Genomic DNA, 25,279 nt, shown 5'->3' on the forward strand with positions numbered 1-25,279 from the left:
TATGTTTAAATTTTGTTTAATTATGAACTGTAACTAGGGTTTTCGTGCTACCCCAGTTATGGTGCAATTCCTCGCCCGGGGCTTAGAAAACAACCCGGTGGCGCCAGGTGCTCCTCGTGAACGCCAGAGTCTTGCGACTCTTTGTTTCCCGGCGCGAGGGTTTATTTGCACGTGGTTTGCTCGGCTAGCTGCAGCCCCGAAAAACGGTAAGAAGAGAGGGCGGTTCGGGATAATAGAGACACGTGGTTTATCAGACGGAACTGTATATTCTTAGTAAATTCTTACAATTTATAATCGACTCGTACAACTTGCTGAGATAACCCGTAAACAAAGGCAACTCCGACAAACAAATACCCGTACACGAAAGATATCCCGCGTGACTCGCGCGCATCTCAAGGCTCGAGAAGTAACCAGATCATACACACTTGCTCGCTCTTTTCGTCTCTCACTTACTCACACAATTACGTCGCACACGAATTCCGCAAACGCCGAACGACTTATCCTAGAATTGCCCGACCACCTTACGCCTCGTGCGTCCAAGTGTCGGCGCCAAGTATTAACCTACGTTTTCACAAAATAACTCTATACTTCTATCATAAAAATCCTTAATTCGACACTTCGCTTATTACTCGAGACAACAAAAAACTTCGACGGAACACAATACAAAGAGATAAAGAGATAAAGACAGCGATCCGAAGGTAACTAACGCGTACGCGAGATAACCTTTTCGTTCGCGAAACCGAACATGGAACTGCCGTTTACCCGCGAGAGGAATACGATCGGAGAAAACGGAAAACGATTCACTGACCTTAAATCCTTCTAGCTGGAACACCGGGTGAAGTTAAAGTTGAGGCACGTCCGTTCGGGAGCAGTCGGGACAGGCGGGTGCCGGCTCGAGCGCTCGCGGCTCGCGGCCGCCACTCTGCTCTCCTTAGCCGCCGTACCGCGCGCGCGCTGATTGGTCAACGCGTCGCGGCCTGACCGCCCGCTCACTCGCAACTATCGGTTCACGCGCCGTTGCCGAGTCGCGCGGTCGCGCGTGCGCGCAGATAGCCCCGCGGACACGATGTCGAAACAGATAGCCGCGAAATTCGAATTCTCGTTGCACACAGACAGCCTTTCACCCGCAGACAACCAAGATAACACTTGACCGCGGAACCCGTAGTGACTCCCAATGCCCCGTCGTCAGGGCCCTTGACTCGGGCGGCATCTGTCACTATGAACGCGAGACGCTGTAGTTTTTGTTCCTGGCGTTCGTGAGGGCGAGCTGCCATCACGCTGGTCCTGCTACATCAGTCGCTCACGTAAGTATACCTCACGAAGGGCTCCGCCACCTGCATCGGCTGTCTTACGTTGCGCGGGGCCGACTTAAACGCCCTGTCGAGGTGAAAGGTCGCTGCTGCTTCACCAACGTTGCTCGTCGTCTCCTCACATCTCTCACTCACGAGTCGGCGACGTGCGTTATCCTATTTGTTCGTAGCAGCGACTGCTCCTCTCTCGTCATTCACTCAACAAATAAACGACGCACTTAGAACACTAGCAAAAAACGCTCGCACGCGATTTACACATTAATTGTGGAGATATTTAATTATTTGACGTGTCATTATTAAATATACTGTTAGATTTTAGATCCACACTCGATGGTAGTTAATTCTTGTGGAACGTTTTTGAAATGCTCCAATCAGATTGTCAGATTGATAAATTCTAACCAATCGAAAGCACGATTTCTAAAACGTTCCACGAGAATTAATTACCGTCGAGTATAAATGAATATATTCAATACAGCCAACATTCTATAAAAGTTGTTATAGCTACTAGTACACAGGACCGGTTTTAAAATTATAGAATAAAGTAGAAATAAATTTTGAATATTAAAAAATGTTTTCAAACTCTTTGTAATTATTTGATGACAGTATTAATGATATTAACAAAATCTAACAACAAAATAATATTAATTAAACATTTTTTTTATTTACATTTATGATATAAAGTAAATTGTAGGATTATAACAATCATAACATTTATATTCTGTAAAAAAATTTAAAAGTAATGCTAAAAGCAAAATTAATACGCAAAAAAAAATAATTTATTCTAAAAATGCTATACAACTTCGAAATAATAAAATAATTCATATAATTGACACTAATAGAAAATCGTTAGATAGCAATACAAAGCAGCTACTAGAAAATTTAAAATTACATTGTGATAAAAACCTAGCGAAAAATGAAATCGAATTATTAGATAAAAGGAATAATAAAATATTCGTTCTATACTTAGAGACAAATGAATTAGTCGGATCCGTTAAAAATAACCTGATTAAATTGTTCAAGCTATTAAAGCGACACTAGTACAGAAGAAGTATTCTATAGTTAGTATATAAAAAGATATTACAATAGCTTACATAAGTTGGGAAGAAATTGAAGAAATTTTAAAAGATGTATTTTACGAAACGGCAATTAAGATTATAGTTTGTTTAAATGATATTGTTTGTGTACAAGAAAATTATAGAGATAGAAGATTTGAAATGTTGCATGCTACTAGAATAGGGGAACATTCCGGTATTAATAAAACATATAATAGAATCAAGGAGAAATATTATTGGGAACATTTAAAAGTAGATATTCAGAAAAGAGTTAAAAACTGTGAAGAATGTCCAAGAAATAAGATATAAAGAATAAAAACAAAACAACCTATGATTATTACGGATACGCCATTAAAAACATTCGATGAAATCGCTATGGATGTAATAGTTCCGTTTAAAGTTACTGAAAAAAATAATAAATACATACTTTTAATGCGAGATCAATTGACTAAATTTATAATTATACCATCTATGTCAGATAAAACGGCGGAATCCGTATCTGACGCGTTAATTAAGAAATTAATATGTATTTTTGGGTCGCCTAAACTAGTACTAACAGATAAAGGGGCGAATTTCACGAGTAAACTTCTAAAACCAGTTGCAAAACGATTTAAATTTACGAAAATAGAGACTACGGCGTTCTCTTCTCAATAAAACGGCTCGTTGAAAAGAGCACATCATCCACTTTGTGAATATTTAAAAAATTTTACATCAAAAAGTATTGAGTGGGATGAATTACTGGAATTCACGCAATTGCATTATAATACTAGTGTGTATACAGGCCATAGATTTAAACCTCATGAATTAGTTTTTAGTTCTACCGCGAGACTTCCCTGTAGTAATCCATTGAAAAAGTCAGAGCAATTGCTAATTTTTCATGGATATCTAGAAAATCTCGTTGCACGTATGCAAGAAATTACAGCCACACCACGAGTAAATTTAATAAAGACTAAAATAAAATCAATAAAATATTATGATCGCTGTATAAATCCAATAGAATTAAGATTTGGTGAAAAGGTTTGGCTTATAAAAGAACCGAAGCCAGGAAAATTGGAAAAAAATCATAATTTAGGATCGTACGAAATATTAAAAGTAAATGAAAACAGTAATGTTATCATAAACTATAACGGAAAACCAAAAACTGTTCATGCAATAAATAAAGGCCGTTGTAATGAGACATACTAAAATATCTTTCTGTTTTAGGGCATTGGTCATAAAGTCATGAAAGTCAATTATAAGTCATGAAAAATGTAAGGCAACCCATAAAACGGGAATATTTAAATACGATAATTTTCATACGATAACTGATTTAAAGGTAAATGCTACGAAATCTACAGGTATTTAACTTGCTAGTAGTATAAAAGAGAAAGCCTGCACTAGGGCAGCGTATTTAGATAGTTTCGGTTTATGGAGTGATGTTTTGGTACAGGGAATCATTAAAATTACACTCTTTAAAGAATATGCGGATGTAAGCTTAGAAAGCGATACAATAAGGTTAAGCTCAGGTACTGTATGTAAATTTTCAGAGCAACATTGCATTGACATTTAAGTAAGTCATTCGTTTTGGTTCTTACTACCAACAGATCATTGTTTTCAAAATAAGTACGATATATTATATGCAGGGTTAGCAGCAAAATTAGTTTCGAAAAATCATGAAACCATTTACACAATACCAACGAGCGAATTGTCTTTCTCATTAGCAATCAGATTAGTATTTCCAATGGAATAATGATTAAAACTAAACATCAAAAGTTGTTTATTTTTGAAAAAATAATAATAAATTACTGTTCCAAAAAAGCATAAAATATAGAAATCTGGTATTTAATTTTGATATTTTTACATATATGAATTCGAAATTTGTATACATAGAAAAAAACCGCGCTTGAAGGTATGGTTTAATTAACCCATATCCCAAAGAATGGGTGAGAAAAATCGGTTTTTACATTTTAGCTTCTTACTTGAGAACCGATTAACGAAATCGTCTAAAATTTTAACAGCAGATACCTTTTTTGGCAAATCGCCAAATAAAAGTTAGAAGCATTTGATTACATTGTTTTAGAGATATAAGGAATCAAAAAATTAAAAAAAATTCAAACCTTGATATCTTAAGAACCAAAGGGGTTTGAAAGCTGCGCAATAAACTTAGCCAATACACATAAAATATCTACCTTTTCTCAAAATCTCATTTTCAAAGATTTATAGCTCATAAGGGATGCATTTTTAACTAAAACTATCCAGATACTTTTTTTGTGAAATTTTCTGAATTTTTCAATAAAAATACTTTTAAAGCTCTATATGAATGTTGAAGCTACCTTATTTGCATTTTAAACCTTAAAATATGAAAATCTGAATGTTTGATCCGAACTCCGACAACCTCAATACAGTAAAAAAATGCCTCTTTATAGTAAAAAAATAGCTGTAAAGTTTTAGAATGGGCCTAACCTTTTACTAGAAGTTATGTAGAAAACAAATATGATATAATGGCTAAGAAGGGGTTTTATAGGCAAATTTGACACTTATAACCTAGTAAATTGCATGTCTACTGATACAAACACATGTTTGTATCGGTAGTCATGAAATGTAGTCAGAAGGTATGATTTTTTAAGATATCGGGTCTTGAAGTTGTGTATTTTAACATGGGAAGCATAGTCTAAGTCTAAATTTAGTATACATTTTGTTTAATTACAAAGAAAATAAATCTTACATATTTTTCAGAACCTAGATCATTATGTAAAATCATAATACAAATCAAGGAAATAAAAATTTGATAGGTCAAGCGGTGCTTTTTGAAAAGTTACAGTAATCGAAAGTTTCAATTCTATGCTATTAGTATATCTAATCTATTTATGCGCGCAGTGTTTCTCACTTTTCTAAGTTTTGAGGATATTTGATGCTCTAAACACTTTCTCTTAATATTTTGATATACAAAACTAAAAATTCTAGTTTTCACACTTGATAACACTGCATAATATTTAAAAAAATTAATTTTTTAATTCAACCTCCAATGGAGGATCACTTAGCCACCTTAGCACTACGGCGCTACAGACTCAGTTTTTTATTAGCAAACTTTATTTAAAAAGTTTTATGTAATAGAAAAATAGTGTTTTTTGGGACAACATCCCCTTAAATATCATCACAATTAATTTGTTAATCGCGAGCGAAGCGAGCGTTTTTTGCTAGTACATTTTTAAAGAAAAATCGATCGGTCGATCGCGAAGACTAAACGAGGAAAAGTAGGTAATTTTATTCTCTTTTAAATGCATTATAGATAAATTGTTTGTAACAATGTTATGATTGAAAAAAAAAACGCAAAATGGTGTTTTTCAAAAATCAAAGAATGTTCATAAAAAGAAAAATAGTTAAGAAAATAAAAAATAACTGTTTTTCTCGAATTCAGGATCCAAAAATAGATATGCATGTCAAATTTTATAGATATTGACGAAGTAGTTCCAGAAATATTACGGTATACATACCACACATACACACAGACACACACACACGCATCCATACACTGAGCGACTTTCCGCGCGTCTCATACACTTGTGTAGGAGCGCCCGAAGCGCCATGGGTCCAGCGCATGCGGTGTCCCGAAACGGAACTTCCCCTACTCGTATAACGCGAGCACTGCATGCTCTGAGTGATCGGAGTATGGGGTACTCCGATTGTCGGAGCAAACTTGGAAGATAGTGCGGAAGCGCGCGTACATCACTACAGCGCGTACTTTTTAGGATGATAGTGATCATTAGCATTACATGTTTTATTGTATTACTATAATTATATAGTTTATTTTTTTTACTTACTTTTTTAAACAATGTTCGAATGTTGTAACAAAGTAGTCGAAGAAATAAAGCAATGAACTATCGATTTTTTGAGTAGTAAAACGGATCTCAATGCGGTCTTTTGCATTCGATTCGTGAGAGCGTCTACAAATTTTGTGCCCTAGTGTGATTAATTACTTGTTTGAAAATGCATTATTGCAACAGTATGCAGAACAATATGCATTTTAATAATGCATTTGTAAGAGACACTAAATAAAAAATTGACAACTCGGTAAATATTGATGAAAATGAGTCCAGTTTTGCTTCTCGGGGGTTTTTAGGGTAGCTGAATACGAATATCGCGACGGAAACGGTCTCCGAGGTACCTGGTGCTCAGGGTGGACGGTATATGAACGTCGTCTCCTAGAGTTTTACGGGAAATCGTAACACAGTGAGTCGAAACTCGTTACTCGGGGGTTTTTGGGGTCGCTGAATACAAATATAGCCACGGCAACGGCCTTTGAGGTACCTGACGCCCAGGGTAGAGAATATGAACGTCGTCTACGAGAGTTTTACGGGAAATCGTAACACAGTGAGTCGAAACTCGTTACTCGGGGGTTTTTGGGGTCGCTGAACACAAATATCGTGACGGCAACGGTCTCCGAGGTACCTGGTGCCCAGGGTGGACGGTATATGAACGTCGTCTACTAGAGATTTACGGGAATTATTAACATAATTAGTCAAAACTCGATAAAACCACGATATAAATAAATACTGTATAAAAATATTTATTTTGCTTATAAAAGTTGAATATACAAAATATTATAATTATAATACATAACGTGGTATAATCCAATAATGTTCTCCTTTTTTTAAGGCAGCGACAGTTGGCATACTCGGTATGTTACAATATTTAAGCGTTACAATTTTTTCGGTACTAGCAATGACGTAGACCATAAAGTGGTCATCGAAGTAAACCTCTTCGTAAATAAGAACAGTGAATTGTACCAGTGATTCAATTTGATCTCTACTTTGATCAGTCAATGAAAGTTTTTCAATTTTAATTATTTTTCCAAATTGAATATCTGGTTCATATACACTAATGATTATAAAACATCCAACTCTGTACTCACTTCCATTTACAGTGACGTGGTTATAAGTACCGTTATTTGCAATATTATCTGAGTCAAATGAGATATCTGATTTATTTTCAAAGGTATCAAATGTTTTAGTCATCTGTAACGCTTGTTTGATTGCAATACTTTTTAGGAGATTTACATTACAATTGGAAGCAACAGCATTTGCTTTAACGTCTCGATGACGCGATTCATAGCGCATCGTCCAATAGTGTACGCATGGTCCAAAAAAATCCATTATTGTAGGGTAATGTATTAAGAAGTGAAATTTGGGTTTTAATGCCTTATAGAAATTTAAGTATGTAGAATTCAAATCTTCAATTAGTTGCCTTAACGTAGTTATATGTGTATTCGCAATTCTCGGAGACATGAGAATATCAACAATTTTTCTCAAACAAATATACATCTTCCAATGTTGGTCATCACGAGGAATTTTATCACCTATTACTACTCCTAAGTATCGCGTTAAAAATAACATTTCAGAAGCAGAATATTTCAAATTTAATTTTTCTTTATATCCATTCAACGTGATTGGAGGAGGCTTATTCGTATCATCCGAGTGCAACACGAATTCATGAATTCTTAAGTTCAGATACTGAAGAGTAAACAATTTCGACTTATAGATATATTCGTATAAAATAGCACGTATCACATATATACAAACACCTTCAAGTACATCGTGCATTAAATCAACGCTTTTGTTAACTGTAATATGAAAATTATGTAGCTTATTGAATGCACAATTTTCTTTCAAGCCTGTTTCATTTGTCTTAGCTTTCATTAAATCTAAATGATAATTTTCTCGTGTCCTCATGAGGCTCTTGCTTTCAGAACATAATTGTGAGCATTCAAATGAATCTGCTTTGCATATTCGACAGTAAACATTAGCTTTAAATGATTCCACCATGCCGCATATTGCACTTAGTCCTAAATTGTCTCCGATAATAACAACGGTATGAAATTTGAAAACAGTAGGAATATTATCAACTACTACAGTAATACCCGTTTGACTCAAAAAGTTTAATTCGTTTATAAGCTTTCGAAAAATAAGCTCATTCGTACATTGCTTCATATCTTCACAATGCACAATCATTGAAAAAATAATACTTTCTAATAGTGAAGCAATGTTTGCAGGCAAACAAGCTATCGAAACGTATGCTACTCCGAATTTATTTTTACCACTGTGACTACCCAGAGCATTTCCAACTTCAATGTCATCATAATATAGAAAAAGCGGTAATACGTATTCATTTTTGATATTATTTACAACATGTTTTTTCCAGAATTTACTTTGCATAACATTTGAAATTATATCACTTGTTAGAGACAATTTTTTTACATTATCTATAATTTTTCGAGCTAATTTTGGAATCTCTAAAAAATGTTGTAAAGAGTGAATTAAAGACAAGTAATAAGCACAAACTGGCGACTGTACGAAAACAGTTTTGTTTCCTTGAATTACTTCAGTAAAAACTTTACGAATTTCAAATTTTTCTGGTTCTTGAAATCCTTTTTTTTTAAGAATTGTAAACGTTTTTTTTCTGTCGAAAAATTATGAAAAATATTACAATGTAATGAAAAACATTCGCGAATTTTTTCTTTCATTTCCTGTTTGCTATGGGCCTTATCAATTATGTTCAGAACAGAATCTTCTAGAGACTTACAGAATTTTGCAGTAATAAATTCGGTTATAAAATGAAAAACTATTTCAACTATCTTCCTCGGAAAAGATGGTTCTCCATATAGTAAGATGACAAATGATAAAATAGCATTGAAAAGACTCACGTAATCCATTTTGGTAATAAATTATTATTACATAAGCATTTACGATTGTCAAAACTTGCGATTATTAAATCTAAAGCAACGTCAGTAATTACAAGTTATCCAAGTAGTTACAATCTATTAATACTGATACATAGAAATAATATTACAAGCAGGCCTAAGAAGTAGTAGCACTTTCTTCTGAAACACAAAATTGATATACAAAATAATAATAAAGAAGACATGATTTTATAAAATAAATTACTTTGATTAATAAAAAGTAATAAATAAAGATTAATAAAAAATACCTGCAGTAGTGAATGAAGGATCAATTTTATTAATAAAAGCCGATACAGTTTTAGCCGTCTTTGCAGGTGGGAATGCGCAAGATATATTAGGACGGATGGAATATATGTGCTCTAATAAATATAGCCAGACAGTACTACAATTCACTGCCCAGGAATGTAAGGCTATAGATATTTGAAGACAAGCTTCTACTGCTTTTAAAGGATCCTTAATTTCGTAACGTATAGTATCAAAAACGACGAATGCTTTGGTAATATTATCTAATCTTTCACAAAAGATAACGTAGGGAGCAACAGTCAAACCAAGGTCATTCAACTTTCGTTTCAATTTCGAAATATAGGTTTCAACCAGAGATTCATTCTAAAATTACCAAAAATATGATTTAGTATAATTATGATTATTAAATTTACTTCAATAAAATTAAGTTGTCATTCATTGTTACCTCAACTACTTTTATGAAATTTTCTACACATTCATCACGTGAAAAGGTGTAGGTACCTCTCTCTTTTGTGGTAACAGAGTTTGCTTTTGTGAGAAAGTAGGCTGCATACAACAATGCTAATATAGGTTTAGGAACTGCAATAAAATAATTTTATTCAAAATTAAATTTTTTCATTATGCAAAATTTTACAGGCAATAATAAACAGAATAAAAAAATGTACTTTGAGCAATATATTCCTTGTGTGTTCTTCTGAAATCTTTAATACAACTTATTTGCGAAACATCCCCGAATTTGCAAAGTAAAGGAGTTAAAATAGTCCAGCGTGTATCAAAAATACTTCGAAAATTGTCTGCTATCGTTTTCGAAGTAGCATTTGTCTCGAGTAAACCCTGTATGATCGAATAACTATCTGTTTGAAGCTTCAATATAAATATAATGTATTAAAATATATTTGTAAAAAATCGTCAATTATTTTATAATTTAAAAAATGATGAATACCAATTCGAGTCCAAACGACGAATTCAAGCACACAAATGTATTCAAATAACTGTCGTACCGTATGGTAACTTTTTTGTTCTTCTTTACTAAGAGTATTTGCTGCCTCTTTTCAAAAGACTTGACCCACGTATCGGTAATAGTCAAAATGGAATATTCAGAACGATTTGAATTTGTCAACGGCGATAAATCTAATTCGGAGTTCTCATTTACTATTACAGATAGCCAAGAATTAATGATAATTAGTACAATAAAATGCATAAAAGTAAAGACACATGTAATAAACGTTAAGATTATTAAATAATTTTACCTTCGGAAGTAACTATACTGCTTGAAGTATTTGCAGATGCGCTTTGAACTTCAATAATTCCAGCTAATACTAAATTTTTGCGATAAACTTTATAAGAATTTATTAAACAACCAGAAGCTGATATGTGTTGACCATGAGTATTAGCATGTGACTTGCAGTACCAATACGTAGCTGTAGTAGTAGGAAATAATTGTACTATCTGATTTGTTACTTCTTCAAACCTTGAGTTACTTATTCTGTAAAAGAATGTTTTTATAAATTATAATATATTTTATCACTGCTCAGCTTATTATAGCAGCTGTAAATATTAACTGTAGAAAAACATGTGTATTGTAACATAAAATAATTGTCAATGAAAATAGCAAAGCGAGAATAAATAATCAGAAGCGAAAAAGAATGTGTTTGCGATAGCGAAGAAAAGCAGCAATCGATACATTGTAAATGTTATATATAAAATACTTCACCAAAGGTGAACGTTAATAATTATAATCGCATAAACGTTTTTGTATTGTTTAAACATTTGCATAGCGACCAAAGTAACAGTAACGCCGATTGTGAGTCATCTTTAGAATAAATGAAAATATTAAGTTTCGTAATACAGTGGACATAGCTACACATAAAAAACGATAAGGTTGACTTATAAAACTCACTTGTATGTAACTGGATTTTCAACTATTAATTTTTGAATGACAAATACTTTCAATCTGCTTTGTAACAGAATCTTTGAATGTTTATACATTCCTAAAATGATGCGACCCTCAATTGTATCTTTCAATGAAAAATACCAACTATTTTCAACGAACTTAAAGTCATCTACAAAACTCGAAAGACAGAATAAATGACTTCAGAAAGAATATTTTTTTTTTTTAAAAAGTTGATTTAGAAAGTCAGTTAACGAGTTGGATCTTTTAAAAAATAATATGCTCGAATAAAAATCTGCATTGAAAATCTCTTTAGTTGACCAATTTTTAATCATTCAAAGTAACAAAACAAAATCTTTTGAAGATAATATGTATATTAAGGAAAATAATGTTACATTAAATAAACACCTGCAACATTTTTGTGCGTAGAACTTTCCGTTTCTTTCGATGTTGAAATTTCGTCGGTAGAGATTTTATTTCCAACTTCCGCAATTGAAGTACTATTCTGAGTAGAACTTTTAATTTCTTCTGACATTGAAATGTCATCAGTGTTAATTGGAGTTTGAACATCAATAATTGGTATATTCGCATCTGCTGGAACAGATTCATCTACCACTATTTCAGTGAATGACATATTTAAGTCAACGTTAGAATTACTGTTTAAAATGGCCTTTTGGCTTTCATGATAATGTACTCTTTCATTGTGGAAAAGTGGTAGAAATAATGAAACATCATTCATGTTGTTTTTTAGGATGCTCACAATCGATTCTAGCGAAAGATTATAAAAGTCTTCGTTTTGTACATGTGCTACAAAAAATAAAAAGACAAAATAATAACATTCTTTATGCCCGACTTTACTATAATAGCTACTGTTTGACCTAAGAAATGGGACTAAAATAGCTTTTTATTCCCTCAAATATTTTCTCAGACTTTTTCCCCGCGTTTGCGGGAAAAAATCATTAATTCCCTCAAAACGGGGAAAAAAGTCATAATTTCCTACAAAACAGGGCAAAAAGTTCTTATTTCCCACAAAACAGGGAAAAAAGTTTTTATTTTCCTCAAAACAGGGAAAGAAATTTTCTAAATATTGTAGAATGTAATAAATTTTAAAAAATATAACAAATATTAAAAATTTATACAATTGAAAAAAATTTATAAAGTTAAAAAAGTTTATTTAAAAAAATTTTATTATTTCGTATTTTTGTATATACAATGAGCAAGTGGATCACACTTTTCAAGTCAACAAAGTGGCTACACAGTTAAGTCGGGAATAAAGTACTATATGCAACACGGGACTAAAGTCAAGAATAATCTACGACTTTAGTCCTTTGTTGCATAATGTACTATTTATAATATACTAAGAAAGTTTTTTAATCAGTGAAAAAAGATGCTGCTATCAAAAACTTAATATTGATCTCAAAACTTTTCCAACACTAAGATATCGTTCGTCATAATTTTGCTACAGTAGAATGTCTCATTTTCAATTTTAAAAGTTACTCATAAGACCAGCTTAAACCCTGGTAGAAAATCACCAGCCAAATAAATCAGATTGATTTTATTAATTAATACTTTAATTTGTTAGATTGAATACTGTCTCACTCCACTGTCTGTACAAAGTTTATATGATACGCATGCACTGCACTTCATTTCACTTGACCGTACCAAGTCATCAACATTTATTTCATCATGTCATGTTATTTGGTTAAACAAATTAATAGATATATTTATATTAGCATGATAATAGTGCAAAATGTCTTGCTTAACAAAACTAAACTTAAAATAAACCCATTCGAACATTCATTGTGGCTTGTCGAGTACATTAGATGAAAATTTCAGATTTTGCTTGGCATCGGTGATTAGGTCAAAATCGAAAATCAGTCAATTGCAGTGATATCATAATAAAGTCTATTTGAACTTATTCATCAGCTTTTGGCATTTCCAAAAAGAGTACATACTAATAACTTTTGATTTACAGTACAGAAGCAATTCAAAAAATTCAAAAAAATTTTAAGCATTTGGGCGTGGTTTTCAATTGTAGAAGATACGAATGTTCTAATACCTTCTGAACTATAAATCAAAAGTTATTAGTATGTACTCTTTTTGGAAATGCCAAAAGCTGATGAATAAGTTCAAATAGACTTTATTATGATATCACTGCAATTGACTGATTTTCGATTTTGACCTAATCACTGATGCCAAGCAAAATCTGAAATTTTCATCTAATGTACTCGACAAGCCACAATGAATGTTCGAATGGGTTTATTTTAAGTTTAGTTTTGTTAAGCAAAACATTTTGCACTATTATCATGTTAATATAAATATATCTATTAATTTGTTTAACCAGAGAACATGATATTATGAAATAAAAATTGATGACTTGGTACGGTCAATTGAAATAAAGCCAAAATAAAATTGTAAAACAAGCAATCCTGATCATCAAAAATCTTGTTTTGGCTGTCATTTACAAACTATTATACCTACAGGGCTAAAATTTGGCACTTTAATTTTTTTTCAAGATATTGAAATAACAAATCAAGTTGTCGTTATCTTAACTGCTTTAACTTTGATTTTCATATCAGAACCTATACGAAAAATTGGACGTAAAAGCTATAAAGTGGGATGCGAAAGGATCAACCACGACTATTAAGTACAAATTGCGATGGTACTTTGGTTCTAAATAATTTTCAAAGTTTTTATGCAAAATATCTGATAAATATCAATATTATGTAGATAATAACTAATTCAGATATCACCTCTGGCACACTGCGACACACACACATTTTATCTCTGACTATTTTGGCCACACAGGACTAACTGTTTACTTTATAATAAGTGCTATCAGAAAAGATATATTTAAATATGCCAGTTAAAAACACTTTTTCTACCTGGAGAGTAAACTAAGAAATAAGTGGTTGGTATAATTTCCAGCCTTTGTGTCCTATTATCCAATATATTTTATTGATTAAATTATATTAAAAGTGCATTAAAACAAAAGCTAAAGCAGTACAATTAAAATGATTTTCAGAAAAGTAAGAATAATTATCATATTGTGTAAGTAATGAATCTATTTTGAGGTTATATGTGAAAAACTTACCTTCGATGAATAAATCCTTGAACCCCTTAAGGATGACGACTTTGTCGAAGAAATTATCCATGCTGCAGCATGTAGGTCAGTAAACAACACAGGATTTTATTTAAAGTAAACTCCAACAAATTTCTCCACGTGCATCAGCCGCCCGAGAATCGACATGCTTATCGAATGCTTCAACAGTATCACAGATGCTCTTGAGGTAAGGTTCGTGGGTTACACCGACTCGTGGCGCTTCTGGGACACTGATTCGGAGCATGGCATACTCCGATCGGAGTATGCCATGCTCCGACGGCAAGAGTAGCCCGTGCTACACCAGTTCAGAGTTCCCTATGCACTTCAGGAGTATGGGGTGCTCCAAAAGTCGCTCAGTGTATGGACATTTTCTAAAAACACTTGATTTAAACTTTTGACACATCAAAAATTATTTTCTACAAGTTTTGATGAAACTCAAAATTTTACTATTACAAAGCTTCTTCTAGGAGGAAGCAAAATTTTTGGTCACAACTTCAAAATCTGTATTTGAATATTTCAAAAGAGATCTGTTAAGTAGAGAGAAAAGTAATCCAGAATTCTTTATACATTGCTTCCAGTTCCCCTGATGAGTTCGACTATAACATTATGAAAAGACCAGGGTATATTGTTAGATTGGCAGGCGAAGCTGTTAACATAATCAAGGGCACTCCTTTAGAAATAAAAATTTATCATACAGAATATTGTTATACTCAGTTGCCAGTAATAGCAGGAAATAAGACGATGTTTTTAACAACCAAAACACATATACTTTTGCACAGAGGAACACAAATAAACTGCAACTTAATAATACCACAGTATTTAAAGATTGACAGTAGTTGGATAAATCTTACACCAATGCCAAGAAAAACTAATAATCAAGTGCAAACTTTAAAGCCGTCAACCAAACTAGAATGGCAACCAGAGAGACTCGATTTTCTAGCAACTAGCGGTATCTATTCTCAAGAGGATCTTCAAAAATTACAACAGCATATTATGTTCCCGATGGAAAGAGCCTCTCTGCTTGTTACTTTCGCAAGAGGCATGCAGGGGGAGGAGTCTGTGCTAGGAGAATTAATAAGTAATTTAATAACTGAAAATACACTGACAAACATCGCAGAAAACACATAGAATAAATTTGTGAAAACATTTATTAAATTTGGGTCTGTTAGTTCAGCAATTATCATGATATTCATTATAGTGCACATTATAAAGTTGGCTTGTAGATATTTTGAAAATACAACTTTTTACTGTGACAAACATTTTTTCAAAACGCTTAAAACGTCCACACTTAAAATTTTTTTTGTCCGCTTTTTTTCAGGCCAGTCAAAAAAGGTCACTTTGGAGTAGCTTTTTAGGTCTAAAAACGTGGACATCGTGCACGTGGTACAAAAAATAATATTTTACGTGCACTGTTTTAAAAATTTGATATTTTCTTAGTGAAAATTTCATTTATTTTGTAATTAATTACTTGAAACAATCACTAATGAGTTTGTTTGTTGCAATTTATTATTTCATGTAACATTCTTGCGAATAATTTGTATTATTTATTTAAAAGGTAAAAGAGAAATATTGTTAATTCCAGACAATCGTACGATGTGACTATTGAATTAAAGTTAGAAGGCACAAATTTGGGTAGCAGTAAAAATACATTAGATCTTAAAAACCCATACTTTAGATACACTGGGGCAGCGGCACAACCTCCGCCTGGATTAAATAATACATCACCCAGTGAGTCATATTGGAATACTATCGATGCTCAAGGTGCTAGACAAGCTGTAAATATGGTCAACGGAATATCAATAAATGGTCTTGGTGAAGTATCCATGGAAGCTGGATCTGCAGTACATTCAAGCACCTTAATAGCAGTTGGTAAGTAAATTTATTTTCATATTAAAAATATCACTTCTACTGTTCCGATCGTTGTTTTACAGTATGTTAAGGTTTAGTTAAGGCGATAGATTTCTTGAAATTCCTATATTTATTGCCAAATGAATTTGACAAAAAGATATTAGTTTCTACGAATGGTAGAAATTATTTATAACGGTTACCACTTTTGTTGGTCGTTTGTGCATGCGTGTGTGTGTGCGGGCGTGTGCGTGCGTCTGTGTGTTTGTGTGTGTGTTTGTGTATGTGTGTTTGTGTGTGTACGTATGTGTGTAAAACCGTTAAGTTGTTAACCGTTAATGTTAAAGTTTTTTGCAACTAGTATACCTTAATAATAATAGATTGCATATTTATATTATAACATAATCCATCATTATATGATCCTCCAAGATGGACGCGGTGAGCGGAAGCTCGAAGCGCAGACCACCAAACAAATTTTACAAATGTCATATAAATCAAAAAGTTGGGACTGTAGTATGTATAAGTTGTGAATATTTTATCATCCGAGTGAGTTTCTGAGACTAGACTTAGCTAAACATGTTTTACCTAGCTGAAAATTGTATACCTAGCTAAACATGATTTACCTAGTTAAACAACTTTTTCTAGTTAAACATGATTTACTGAAAGAATTTTCAGTAGAACGCGCTCCCGAAAACCATTTTCAAAAAAAAATTTTCTAACGAAATTCTTACCTTTTGGGAGATTTACATGTCTGTTTCTACTACTGCTGTGCTATGTCTCGTGCACAGCTCGCACCTAAAACTGTGTAGTTACCGGGCAGCGAAGTTGCGCATAACGCTTCTGCGTAACCTATCTCTATACTATGCTATTTTGTACAGGCAAATGTATTATATATTCAACGTTAACGCCTTTTGTTTTCCTTCCCTTTTCGCTCCTCCTTGCTGAGAGCGGGGGTAGGAGCAGCTTTGGTTGAATTTCTGCCGCAACTGGCTCGATCCTCCGGTATACCCCAGTACCTGGGTGTACCTTCGTAGAACCACTCGAAAAGAACTTTTATCTGATCTACGGGTTAGCCTTGTTTGAATTTTATTGATTTATCTTGATTGAACCAGGGGTTAAGTTTCGGGCTTGTATTGGACGAACCAGGGGTGGGTTTCGAATTCACCTGTTCAGTGCCTTATGGTAGTTTTCAAGTAAGCCAGGAAACGAAAACTGTACGCCGATAATCTATTTCAATCAGCTTTATTTTTTGTATCCTGTATTTCTGTTAGTGTAGCAGAATTACTTCGGCATTTCCGTCACAGTGAAATGACTCGGTTATAACGACAAGCTTATAAAAGTTGTTATGATGAAAGTAAAAGTATCTTAAACGTAGTCGGATGAGCTTTTCATTAATTTTTCTTTAATCCATATAATTTACAATTTATTTCTGTAAATTTGTAATCCTCTAGCTCATTACTAGCCTGAGCCATCTAATATTGAAAAAGATTTCAAAAATTGCCCACTGTGTGACGCCGGGCTACGTTTGGCGTTATAATAGCGCTTCTGGCGATTTTGCGTATTCTGCGTTCTCTGCGACATTTGCTCTCGCAGCTGGGACAAATCCCCCATGCGATTATACCATGCATCGATCGCCCGTCACTACAACTGTTCTTCTTCTGCGGCGTCCTGCTCGCGCTTCGCTGCAGAAGGTTTACGGGGCCGAGTCAAATGTTTAAGAACTGCCGGACTTACGCCCACATAGGAGTATGGCACGGTATTATATCCGAAGGCGATATCGCTCAACCGTTCGTCCCATGTATTATGGTTCTCTTCGATCAGCATTCGCATTATGTAAATGATAGTGCAATTCACCGTCTCAACAGGGTTGCCCTGGGGATGATAAGGTGGCGACAACTTGTGCCACTCGCTATCCTCTCTGAGGTATCAATCAATAGCTTTATTTTTAAATTCGGTGCCGTTGTCCGTCAGAAATACTTCTGGCGCACCATACTGCATGAAGATCCGCTCTCGAAGGTATCGCAGGGTCACTTTTACATTCGCCCGCTTAAACGGAATACACTCTATCCAGCGGGTGAATAGATCCTAGAATATGAGAATATACTTGTTCCCTCAAGCTTCACTATAGTCGTGTGATTACTCGCTTTCCCATCAGTCCAGTTGGCGGGCGCAGTTTGACTTTGCATTGCTGACAAATAAAGCATCGTCGAACATACTCAGCGACGTCGGTGTACATACTAGGCTAGTAATAGTGCATAGCGACGCGCGCACAAGTTTTTTTACGTCCCTGGTGACCAGCTTATGGCTTGTCGTGGCATTCTTGCAAAATCTCTGCTGGCTTTTCTTCTAGCACGACGATTTGCCTGACACTTCGTCGTTCATAGAAGCTGGAAACTTCTCGTCTGAAGTAGTACAGCTGTTCGCCGTACATCTTATATAGCGGAACCTTGTTCGGATTCCGCTGTACATCACGGACCTTTTCGCAGTATTATTTGTCCTGGGTTTTGCCAGCCGAATGCTCCCACTGGTACTGCGTTATTCTCGTACATGCGCGACCAAGCGTCAGCTACAGCGCACAGTAGGCTAGATCAAGAATTTTATTTTCTGAATAAAATAACTTAAGACAGGAGTCACCAATTTGGATGAAATTTTGCTGACTTACAGCTGATTAGATTAGAGGAAAAATAGAGATGATTTTTAAATCAAATTTTATAACCTCCAAATTCTACAAGAAACGTAGATATTTTTCTGTGATCCGTAGAAATCCGAATTCAAGTTTCAGAAAATTGATTATTTTTGGTAAAAATGTTAACTTATGAATTTATTTATATATAACATATAAGTCCAGACCCGTTTGCAAAAGCTGATGTTTGATAAATTGATATCCTGTGATCTATGACTATAATTAATAATGATTATTATTTTAATGATTGTAAGCCTAATGAAAACCATAACCCCCAACGGACGATCTACAGGCTTACGGAATTGGGAGTCTAACTGGTACACTGAGAAAAATCATGGACTCGTTGCTGGTGAGTCCCCCATGGAGTATATCCTGCGCGAGCAGCCTGAAGTAATTCCAAGTGCTGCCGTCTGGACTGCGACTAGGGCTATGGAAAAATCGCAGGCGCTCTCTCCCGCCAATAGTTCCATGGCGTAACCCCAATTATCGCGGCAGGCTCCTTGGAATTTACGGACCACGTGCATGCACGCGCGACAGCACTATGACTTTGGATTGTTTGCAGGTTTTTCGCAAAATTACGATTATTGTATAATCGTGAGTGTTTTGTGCATGAGATAAGACGGAGGAAAAAGCAGATTTTCATTCAATTAATGCCATCAACTGCTGCTAAAATTATTAAATTAACTCAGACTAAGAAAAGAGATATTCTCATTAAAGAAATTTTCAAAGTAAATTCAAATTGTATACAAAAAGCTAATTCTAGTATTTTTATTATAGCATGCCAGTCAAGAATTGTTCCTCCGCAGAAGTAAACTGTGAGATTTTCTATTGACTTTCTATCTTAGGTCATCGTACTTCAGAAAGTTGATAAATTCGTCAATATCAATTTATATGCATAATAAAAACTCTAAAAGGTTGAAATTGCATCCAATATATTTGAAATATAACTTTTTAATGCATTTGCAAGTATATAGATTAAATAAACTAATGTTTAGAGGAGTTCCTAAAAATTTTGCTTTTGTCTGTGATTTGGTCCAAATTTCAACTTTTTTATTAAGAGACCTACAGAAATAAAAAAAATACTGGCTAATTCTTGATCAAAGCAAGATAAAAAAGGTATCCATAATAGTTTCTGTAAACCTAAGTTTTTCGATTAAAAATCTGACAAATTTTGATTTTTCCAAGTTTGCATGATTTTTAATTGAAAAACTATTAGGTTTATTGAAAATATTATGGATACCTTTTTTTATTTGGCTTTGATGAATAATTAGCCAGTATTTTTTTTATTTCTGTAAGTCTCTTAATAAAAAAGTTGAAATTTGGACCAAATCACAGACAAAAGCAAAATTTTTAGGAACTCCTCTAAACATTAGTTTATTTAATCTATACACTTGCAAATGCATTAAAAAGTTATATTTCAAATATATTGGATACAATCTCAACTTTGTGGAGATTATACTAACAAGGAAAGGTACCCAACCCGAACTCACCGATTTTGATGATTTTCATATATCTTGTAGAACATAAAAAAATAAGAGACACGCATTTTTTTTTATCGGCTAATTTTCACTTTTAAGGGGTAAAAACCTCCCCTAAAGTTAACCCCCAAAAAGCGTTTTTTTTAAATATCTCGGCTTAAAATTAATATTTTTCAATGAAACAAATTGGAGGTTATTTCTTACAAAAAGAGCAAGTATTTCATGGTGATTTGAAGAGTAAGGGTAGCATCCCCTATTTTTTAGGGGTTGAAAACATATATTTTTTGGCATAATTTTATAATAAAAATGTTTAAACCGACTAAAAAAAATTGGAAAAAATGTTTAAACATCCTTAATAACAAAATTTAGTTGACGTCTTTCGGTGTTTTCATAAATATTACCCCTAAGGGGGTAAACCACCCCTAACACAAAATAACTGTAAATATGTAATTCAATACATAATATTTCGTAGAACGTTTGTATATAGAGGTTTTCGAGGTCGCTGATTACAAATCTGTTATCAGATTTTGAAAATTCAAAATGGCGGATCCAATATGGCGGACGGAAATATCGAAAAAAAATTTTATATAATAAAAAAGTTTTAAACGACTAAAAAATTTGGAAAAAATTTGTAAACATCTATAATAAACAAATTAAGTTTTTCGGTTTTTTCATAGATACTTCCCCTTAGGGGGGTAAACCACCCCTAACACAAAATAACTATAAGTATACTTCAATCCATAATATTTTGTAGAAGGTTTGTATATAGAGGTTTTCGAGGTCGCTGATTACAAATCTGTTATCAGATTTTGAAAATTCAAAATGGCGGATCCAATATGGTGGGCGGAAATATCGAACAAAAATTTTAACTTTCAAAAAAACTTGTTTACAAATGTGTGATCTTTGTAGCCTGTACATGTGAACTAAAGAGCCTTAAACCCTAAACCCCTAAAGAACAAATAGGCTAAATGGTTGTGCATTTTAACCAAACGACTCCAAACCCCTAAACTCCAGACAAGCCGAAGGCCTATTCTTTACCGTAGACACGAGTATAGACATATTACCGATATTTTATTCTATCATTTTGTATGTAAAAAATAACGTCTCGTTTTATGTTTCAATCAAAGATTATTTATTTTTCTGCTTTTATAAATTAGCATAATTTCAAAAGTAATTTCATAAATTATAAAGTATTTCATAAATTGCATAATTATATAATTTTATAAATTCAAAAAGTCCACACTTTTTTGCAAATGAAAAAACATAGGTTAATAAAATTAGTTTATCAAACTCTTTTGCGTTTTGTAATAAAATTTAATGTTGTCAAACTTGGGAGTTTTTCATTGTTACAATTATTTCGTAAGCCAAACGTTTTTTAGATGAATTCTCGAAGTTATGATTATTGTATCTATAGTAAAATATTTACAGTCTGGAATTCCATAATAATACTATTTGATACGATTTAATGAATTTATCAAAAAATCTAAATTTAATAATAAATATTATTCTAATTATTATTATTATTTTTCATTATCATTGCTATTATCAGTATTACTGTTATTATTGCTATTGCAATTATGCTTATTCTTCTTCTTATTATTATTATATTACTATGATATTTTTTGTTATTGGTAAAAATACATAAAAGAATATTAATACTCGAACTTCATTTGCAATTAAAGAACACGTTGTTATTGAAAGGGAATTTTATATGCATTCATTAGTTTAATGAATGTTATCGTACATTCAATGATAATTCCACAGATAAATGTCTTTCACTCATAAAAGTTGTTGACAATATGTGCGAATCAGTATGTTCTTTTTTTAGATTGTTTTCATCGAGTGTTTACCTCAGCTGCCTGTGTTATTTTTTAGGCAGTGAGTGAGTTTTGTGGGTATTCTAGTTCGATGCCGGAAAGTACGAATAGTACGTCTTTTTGTTTGTCAGTGGTATCATACAGTTGTAGAAAATTTTCTTTAGTGATTTTATATAGATTTACATTATTCAATTTCAAAGTGAATAAAAGTTGAATAAAACCAAAAATAGAGTTTTCCGAACATCACAAAGTGGAACGAGAATTCTTCTCCAATGCATAAATTAATGATTTGATTCAATTTACATTCACTCGTTTTATTCTGGTAGAAATGTAGCAGTCGTGCCTTACATGCAAAAACACAGCTTGTATAAATTTTACCGCTTGTTTTCATTTTAGATTGAAAAATGAAAATTAATCCGTTAAACGTTCTAAACTTATTATTAGCATACTTTCAAGCGTTAAACATACCAGATAGTGTCACGAATTATCACGAAACAGAGTTGGCCGAAAAAATAAAAGAAATTTTAATAGATGCAACACATGATTTCAACGATGTAGAAATGATTACTCATGACTCTTTGGATTTTCAAGAAGAGTATAAAGACCATAATGTGGAAATAATTGAAGATGAAATGCAACATCATTTTCCTGATCCGGATATAGCACCAACAAATCAATGTACAGCAGATAATGAAGAACTAGATTTTGAATACAAAAAAAAGAGCTGTAGAATTTTGGAGAAGTAGCAAAACGAAGCAAAATTTAAGTCTCAAAACAGTGCAAAACAGATTCAAAAAAGTATCATCTATTAGTCAGCTACGTCGTTGGGCTCATTCAATTAATAAAGGTGGCACGTATAGAGAAAAAGTAGCACAAATTTGTCAGTATACCCTGGATAATTTTCAAGCAGCTCTCGACAGTGGTTCAATTATCCATGATGAAGATATAATTCGATGGGCCTTACAAGCTAAAAAAGAAATTGGTTTTGATGATATTAGATTCAAAGCTTCTAAACATTGGTTACTCAAATTTAAGCAAGCACACCGAATAGTTTCTAGGAAAATAAATAAGTTCATAATAAGAAAAACGCTAGAAAGTAGTGCAGAACTTACGGCTAAAGCTGAAGCATTTATCGATGACGTTAAATCGTGTATACCAAGGATTGGACTCGAAAATTTGTATAATACAGATCAGAGCGGATTTCAGCTAGAAATGCATTCTGGAAGAACATTAGCAGTAGAAGGAGAAAAGCAAGTGCAATGTCTGGTACAGTCAATTTCAGCAACAACGCATAGTTATACTATACAGCCACTAATATCAGCTACTGGACAACTGTTGTCACCGCTATTTCTTGTTTTAAAGGAACCAAGTGGCAAGTTTGGCCCTATTGTAGAACAAAACATATTTAGACCAGAAAACGTGTACGTGGAAGCATCCAAATCTGGAAAATTAACAACAAGTAAGGGAACTAATAACAATTTTTACATTGTAATATCGTTGATCAGTTAATTAGTAAGTCGTTTAATTGCAGATCACTTCAAAATCTGGTTGGAAAAAATATTTTATCCCTATGTAGGCCATCACTCAATACTATTACTTGATTCTTGGAGTGGTCATTGTGACAAAGTTATAGAAGAAACAATGCCACAAAATAAAATTATTAACATAAAAAAATTCCAACTGGAACCACAGGAAAAATACAACCACTTGATGTCTATGGATTCCGTATTTGGAAAAACTTTGTCCGAACATTTTCTGATAATGTAATGTTAATGGATCATGATATGAATTCACATGTGAGAAATAATATAATTAAACTTCAATCATTGGTTCACAACCAACTGTCTTCACCGAGATATATAGATTTGTTTAAATATTCCTGGTATAAAAGCGGTTACGTCAATGAAAAACCAGATAAATTTGATAATCCTATAGATTTCAGTTTTGGAAAGTCTTGTGCAACACATTCTGAAATAGAAGGGTGCACAAACATTGCAATTGTACGATGTGGTTGGTGCAAAAAGCATTGTGCTTTAAACACTTTTATGAGGACTACCATTATTGTAAAAACATCGTAAAATAATATATTTTATGCTCAATACAAAAAATGCACTATGGCAAAAGATAAAAGATTGTAGATTATTATTATACTCTAATATTATAAACAAAAATAAATTATAAGTTGAATTTACAATAAAGGAATTTCAATAACATTCTGATAACAATTTCTACGGAAATTATAAAACTGCTTCACACACAGAATTTTCTTGTTTACAAATTTAGGAATTTGAGGTGGTTTGGTTAAAAAGCACAACCATTTAGCCTATTTGTTCTTTAGGGGTTTAGGGTTTAAGGCTCTTTAGTTCACATGTACAGGCTACAAAGATAACACATTTATAACAAGTTTTTATGAAAGTTAAAATTTTTGTTCGATATTTTCGTCCACCACATTGGTTCCGCCATTTTGAATTTTCAAAATCTGATATCAGATTTGCAAAGAGCGATCTCGAAAACCCTTATATACAAACCTTCTACAAAATATTATGGATTGAAGTATACTTATAGTTATTTTGTGTTAGGGGTGGTTTACCCCCTAAAGGGTAGTATCTATGAAAAAATCGAAAAACTTAATTTGTTTATTATAGATGTTTACAAATTTTTTCCAATTTTTTTAGTCGTTTAAAACTTTTTTATAATATAAAATTTTTTTTCGATATTTCCGTCCTATTGGTTCCGCCATTTTGAATTTTCAAAATCTGATAACAGATTTGTAATCAGCGACCTCGAAAACCTCCATATACAAACTTTCTACGAAATATTATGTATTGAATTACATATTTACAGTTATTTTGTGTTAGGGGTGGTTTACCCCCTTAGGGGTAATATTTATGAAAACACCGAAAGACGTCAACTAAATTTTGTTATTAAGGATGTTTAAACATTTTTTCCAATTTTTTTTAGTCGGCTTAAACATTTTTATTATAAAATTATGCCAAAAAATATATGTTTTCAACCCCTAAAAAATAGGGGATGCTACTCTTACTCTTCAAATCACCATGAAATACTTGCTCTTTTTGTAAGAAATAACCTCCAATTTGTTTCATTGAAAAATATTAATTTTAAGCCGAGATATTTAAAAAAA

General features: G+C 33.0%; 1 protein-coding gene across 6 annotated transcripts in view; it reads left to right on the plus strand.

The window, feature by feature from the left end:
* LOC107981980 (histone-arginine methyltransferase CARMER) overlaps nt 1-25,279 on the plus strand; it is a 325,591-nt gene that overhangs the window by 190,683 nt on the left and 109,629 nt on the right. For all 6 annotated transcript variants that reach the window (XM_031925137.2, XM_031925142.2, XM_031925140.2 and 3 more), the window contains one exon: nt 15,897-16,183. In XM_031925137.2, coding sequence (XP_031780997.1) covers nt 15,897-16,183 — 287 coding nt within the window. The remainder of the gene's footprint in view (nt 1-15,896; nt 16,184-25,279) is intronic.

Source organism: Nasonia vitripennis, assembly GCF_009193385.2.
Source record: "Nasonia vitripennis strain AsymCx chromosome 2 unlocalized genomic scaffold, Nvit_psr_1.1 chr2_random0005, whole genome shotgun sequence".
Taxonomy (NCBI): Eukaryota; Metazoa; Arthropoda; class Insecta; order Hymenoptera; family Pteromalidae; genus Nasonia; species Nasonia vitripennis.